This window comes from Merops nubicus, unplaced genomic scaffold (genome assembly GCF_000691845.1).
Source record: "Merops nubicus isolate BGI_N331 unplaced genomic scaffold, ASM69184v1 scaffold52911, whole genome shotgun sequence".
NCBI lineage: Eukaryota > Metazoa > Chordata > Aves > Coraciiformes > Meropidae > Merops > Merops nubicus.
The window spans coordinates 4,480-10,729 of NW_008591278.1; the positions used below are offsets into that span (position 1 = coordinate 4,480).

Consider the following 6,250-nt stretch of genomic DNA (forward strand, 5'->3'; position numbering starts at 1 on the left):
TTCAGCACAAAGAAGCCCAAATGCATTCCTGGAAGAAGAATTGGCTGAAGTTTAGAAGTTTTAGAATTTCATCTGCAAGTTGTCCAGGCATCAGTTCAAGGATGGGTGCCCAGCAAGTTCAAAAGAAAGGAATAGGAATATTCTGAATGCTGTGTTTTTTTCACAGAACTCCTACACAGAAACCAGATTCTCAATAGCAGTGTCAGGATTTCTCACAAAAAAATCAGAACACCCACCCTGTGTGTCAAGTTGCTCAATGATGATGGGACAGAAATATTCATTAGATACGTCCTTAAATTCTCATTTAATCCTGGGTATACATCCTGAACACAAGTTGTGCAATCGGAAATACCTGCACCTAAACATCTGAAAAGTCACACTCTTCTTCAAGAATATCTCTCTACATATTGAAGGCTATCTACTTGGAAAAAATACTGAAGCAAGGAGATTGTGCTACGATACTACAGTAAATGGGGTCTGTTTCTGAGCAGAAGGCAAGCATTATTTCCAGCTCTTTTTCTTCTTAGGGAGAACAATATCTGCCAACGAAGAGGATGACGTTGGTTGGATTGTGCTTGATCAAGAAAAGGAAAGGGTGGTCAGCCCTGAACTCTTCATACTCAGGGGAATCTTTGATGTCTTCCACCACACCCTCCGAGTCTGCCGTCTCAGTGCCCTCTTCACTGACCTCCATGTACGCTTCATGGATGGCCCCAGACATCTTCAGCCTCTCTGCTGAGGAGATGCCAGACAGATTGGCCGAAGGCTTGAACAGGTCAGTCATACCCAAGGCCATTAAGACAGACGTCAGGTTATATTTCCCCTCCATCTTCATGCGTGGGAGGTACACTTTCACTCTCTTCTTTTCCATCACATCAGGCCTAGTCCACTCTGTGAGTTTTTCAAAGCTGATTTTGTTCTCAAGCTGCAAAGAGAGACAGGAAATGAAATGCCTGAGACAAGACTGCAATGGTCTCGACAGCTGTGGTTATAGCACTTGTCACTGTTTTTTACTTTGTGTACACTAATATCCAATCTTTACTGTATTAGTTTTTCCTTTATGCTTCCTCCTGGCTACAGCCTATATCTCGTCTGCCTCAGTGAAGGTCTCCAACATTTAGTTATCTGAAAATATCTTCTTCACATCAAGGCTTTAGTGGTGAAAATATAAAATCAAATTGGCCCCAGAACTGTTTCTCCTGGATCATACCTTGTTGGTGCCTTTCCTCACCTTAGTTCCTTTCTAATGCTACTTTCCCCATTTTCCTTTTAGTCAGCTCATGGAATGCTTTCTTTATCATTTCCAGTTATTTCCCCTTTGATAATTTTTTCTTGTTTCACAAACCATTTAGTGCTCTCCTGGAAGACTGAAATCACTTCAAACAAACAAACAAACAAATGAGAAAACCCGCTAGCATGTCTGTTTCTGGTACCTGATGGAGATCTGTGAATACAGTGACATCCCCTTCTGCAGTGTTTGAGCTGCACCACGCTCCCTTACTCTTGGTTTATTAGATGGAGTCCAGGGCCGAATCCTAAGGGGCTAGTCTGTGCCTGAGCACCTGGAAGCACCTGGGGGGATTTTGTGCTCCCCTGTCTGCTCAGCACAGCCATGGTGTGGGCACTTGGGGTGTGAATGGACAGCAAACGGTCTGGTGGCAGCCAGGTCCCACTGGAGTGGCAACTCCTCTGCCTTCCCTGCCAGGGCCATACCTGCTCCAGGCCAGAGATGGCATCAGGCAGCAGCACCAACATGCTCAGCTCCCCGCTGGCGTACGGGAGCTCCAGGATCTTCATCTGCTCTGCAGCCACTGCTGCCACTCTGAAGGTACTGTTCTGACACATCATTTGCACAGGTCTGCTTTCTCGCTGCGAAAACAGGGAGCAACTTTGACTTTAGGCAAGCAACTGTACAAGCCCTTTGAAAGGGACAGGACTCAATCTTCAAGCATATATTCTCTGAAGAAGAGCTGTGTCTCCACTTCCCTCTCTTGACTGATGATATGCCTCAGGCAGTCACAACTCCAGCAAACCCGAGGGCGACGGGCCCAGCTAAATCAGCCAGCCAATGACCATATCATGTTGTACATGTGTAACACCTAGACTGCTGGCTGTGCAAGCCTGACTTCTGGACAGAAGCCATGTCTGTGCCCTGCTACCTTTGTCATGCTGAAGGGCATTTCCTGGGTGTGCTCTTCTTTAAATGCTGTCTTCCACATCCCTTTGAAGTAAATGGCACTCACAAGGACCAGCACAGTATCAAGGTCAACAGAGCCTGGCTCAAGGAAACCTTGGATCTGTCCTTTAAGGAAAAAGCAGGGCAGAGTGGTAAGTTTCATAGCAGTAGTGTGCCACACATTTCGGCCATAAGACAGGTAGATTCAAGAGTGGTGTACACCCCCAGGAATACTTATAACCAGTGTTTGGGAAAAGATCTACATAGAAAAACAGGAACGGCAGTTGGAAGCAGTAATATAGGTCTCCTGTTTCTCACTGTGCTCCTTTCTCACACTTCACTCTTGTTTTTCTTCCCACCTCAGCACAATAAAGGTGCACAAGCTCCTGAATCATTCCTTGCCCACCATCAACCTAGTGCACACAATCCTTTCTCCTCTGGAAGCCCAATTCCTACCCATCCTGAACATCCTTGTAAATTCTTGCCAGTATTCTAGAGAAGATGGGACAAACCTTGTGTGAGTTAAGCTTTCAAGACATAAAAAGTGTGTTTATCCTGGCATGTCTGCCTTTGCCAGATAGGTTTAAAATACACTGTCACTGCTACACAGGTCCAGTAGAGCCATCCCTTTCCGCAGGAAAAATTCACTAATGGGAGTGGGAGGAGGAAATTTCTCCTCTTACTCTTTCCAGAAGTTGTTCAAATATCATTATGTGAAGGAAGTATATTTGAAAATCTTGTCTGACCTTACCATTTGTCCGATTTTCTACCCAGGAATTAATGAGCTGTCTGGCTTGATCTGATGCAGTTTTGAAGCTGACCATTTCTAGACCTACTCTGTACAGTTTCTTCACACATTTTAAGTAGATCTGTAAAGACAGCAATTGTAGCCACCAAATTAGTAATTTTTGAAAAAATAGTATGAATAGGAAATAAAATAAGGCCAAAAGGGTTTTTGTAGTGATGCCATGGTTAGTCTGTCCTCATCCTGGAAGAACCTGCTAGAACTGTGCCAGAAAAAGTAGACTTATCCATGACATGTTCAGGTCTTATATTTTTATTACTTCAACAGTTAAGAGTGTATATTAGAAATGTTTAAATATTTTCTTGATGGAAACCTGATCCAAAACCACTGTTTCATGTTCATTTCGGAGTGTTTTATTATCAGTGTTCACTCATTTTTTAAAGCATTTTTTCCTATTTTTCAAGCTAAGTTTCTTTGATTTAGAATATTTTTATCTTTTGTTTTGAAAATGTGAAATGAAAGATTTTGCCACTTTCGAAAGTTGATCTTGCGGTGAGGTTTTCAAGTGAAGAAATGTAGTCAAATTATTTCCTGAAAAAAATAAAACAATCACCCTACATGAAAACGAAAAGTCTTCAGGGGAGCAAGCAGGGAGGGTGGAATCACATTGCCAAATATTTTTGTTTATGACTCCATTAATTTTTTCAACAGAGCCATCTTTTTGCCTGGAATTGCTTTCCATTCAGGCTATTGTCAAGGCTGCAGCAAAGGGAAAAGCCACGGAAGTCCACACCATTGGGGACCACTGGATTAACAGATCACGTCTTCTGGCCAATCCTCTTGGATTACATGTTTATGCAGAGCTTAGTAGGACATCACTGCAATGTGCAACTCACCGGTAGGACTGAACATGTCTTTTCAGCGTAGAGTCTGTTGGCAATGTGAAGTGAGTAATTGGCTTTTGGTGCAGCGATATCAGAGAGAAGTTCTTTAAACAGGATGTGGATATTCACAGACTTTCCACACTGAGTTGATGATAAAAACATAAAAAAGTATCACTGTTAGCTTAGTTTACTAGGAAGAGGATTATTTATAAGGAACAAATAACATGAGACAATGCACATTGTTTTGACATTTGCAAATGAACATGTACTATAGTCTAAAAGTTCTGTGGGATGGATGTTCAATATTAGCAACTAATGATGCACAATTAATTCAGAGCATATTGTGACACTCATTTTAGGTGAAACAAGAGGAAAACGTGAGTGATGAATGTGAAACAGTATAATTCAGGAATAAGACGATCAAAATGAAAATTCAGGTGTTCACAGGTGAGTTGTCATAGACAAAGAGCCTCTAGTTCTGGGCTTCTGTTTGCATTTTCATGGCAGCTTTCTGCTGAAGCTGCAGATGAGAGAAAAGTACTTGATGACAAGGTAGTCAGGAAATGTCTCGTAATATAGTGAAAAAATGGATCACCTCTCTAATGCCCTAAGAATAGTGTTCCAAGTGATGCAGACATGTAAGAAAAATGAGCAATGATAAACAGTGGCTACATTTTATGAGGAGAGTTGTGTCAAATTGCTCCTTTCTAGATGCTTAACCAGCCACTAAATGGTCTAGCTGATATTACCTTTATTTTTCTTCTCCTTTTTTTTTTTTTAAAAAAAAGTCTTATTGTTCTTTGCAAGTCCCACCTTGTGTTTGTGGATCCCAAGTCAATGTGGACAGAACAGGGAGCATGGCTTGGTTTGATCTTTACAGAGGCAAGATTAACACGGAGCAAAGCACACGGGTAGTACCAAGGTACTTGGACCACTCATGGTGCTCTTGGGGTAGCAGTGGGAATCAGAGGCTGATAAAGTCCCTGTAGCTTTTGGAAGAGCATGGTTACTTTCCAGGCTTGCAGCACCCGGGATCTTTTCTGTTGAAGCACCTTCCTGCCCCACTTTGGAGTCTCAGCTGCAAGACTGACCACTGTACCCTGGTTCCAGGTGCTGAGCCTCTTTCAAGTGCTGTCCCCCAGCAGCACTTGCAGGTGTGCAGATGCTCGTCTACACAAGAAGGTAGCCTGGTGCCCAAAGCATTCTATCCTGTCCTGTCACTTGTTCTGGTGTCTGTATTTTTATGCTTTTTAACTTAAATCTATTAAATTCAGAGCATTAGCAAACATTTGGGAAGGTGTTGAGCCTACTTGAAGCACAGTCAGAACAGTCTATTCTCAGAAGAAACGTATGAAAAAGAAATAAATGTACCTTAGATTTCTGTACCTTGGTCTGAATATTTCCTCCAAGTCCTGCAATTTTGTCAAAGTGAAGAACCTGCAATTGAAAGTAGCAATAGAAGAAATTAAGTTCTTGAAGTACAATGACAGTCACAGATGTTTGTGTTGAAACTAAGTTTGGACTAACCAGGTCAGATTAGCACATCAGATGAACTGGGAAGTTTCATGTGAGTTTTAAATCAGCTTTTTTACTGCATGTGCCACACCAAAAAGTTGTACAATTTGTTTAGCTCAGCTCCCTTCTTTTCCAGTTAATGGTCTTCAGTCTACAAGCTAGCTACAACCTTACTTTATTGTATTTATAACTGCGCCTCTGTTTTCTGAGTGTTTCCTCTTCTATATATGACAAGTTGTCCTTTCCACCTGAAAAGAATCACGTCTGTGAGATAATACATACTGAAGCAAGAGAACCATTCTTCAAGAATACTCTTTCTTACTGGAAACCAGAGGTGCTTTTTGCCCTTCATGGGGAAAAGCAGTGGTAATTGAAACTTGGCTCCCGACTGAAATCTTACGATTTGGAACGACATTCTTTTTCTAGGCAGATTTGGATCCAGTGCCAAATGTGAATATGTGACTTTCTCCCCTCAGTTGGAAAGAGTCACAAACGTGCAAATGGACTGTGTTGCATGGGGTCAAAAGGAGTTTGTCCATTTAAGTAACATACCTTCTCCATCTGATACTCAGTGTTACCTCTTGCTCCCAGATAAACCATGGCCAAGGCTGCAATGATGCTCAGGGGGGAATAGAAGATGTTGTCACTGGCATGGTGGACTCGAAGATCTTTGAATACATCAAGAGAAAATTCTGCATTTGCTGCACTGATGGAGCCCATTGTGAAATCAGCGATGTCTGAAGCAAATAGAAATAAGACTGGACAGTGGTGATATGTAGCATTTGTCTTAAAAAAAATACTGTAAATAGCCCCAAAACTGCTGGTTCATTGCTTATTTCATTGATGTTTTTGTCATGATGATCAAGGAATAATGTGAACCCTATGTATTCTCTGATCATTAGAAATATTTAACTTCTGACCCATTTATCT

General features: G+C 41.8%; 1 protein-coding gene across 1 annotated transcript; it reads right to left on the reverse strand.

The window, feature by feature from the left end:
• Positions 1–523: 523 nt before the first annotated feature.
• LOC103782415 (ovalbumin-related protein X-like) lies at positions 524–6,040 on the reverse strand. Its single transcript, XM_008950184.1, has 7 exons — positions 5,873–6,040; positions 5,192–5,242; positions 3,818–3,946; positions 2,928–3,045; positions 2,160–2,302; positions 1,714–1,869; positions 524–925 (listed from the first exon to the last, which is right to left on the reverse strand). Exons 1-7 carry the CDS (start codon positions 6,038–6,040, stop codon positions 524–526), a joined length of 1,167 nt encoding a protein of 388 aa, XP_008948432.1.
• Positions 6,041–6,250: the final 210 nt, after the last annotated feature.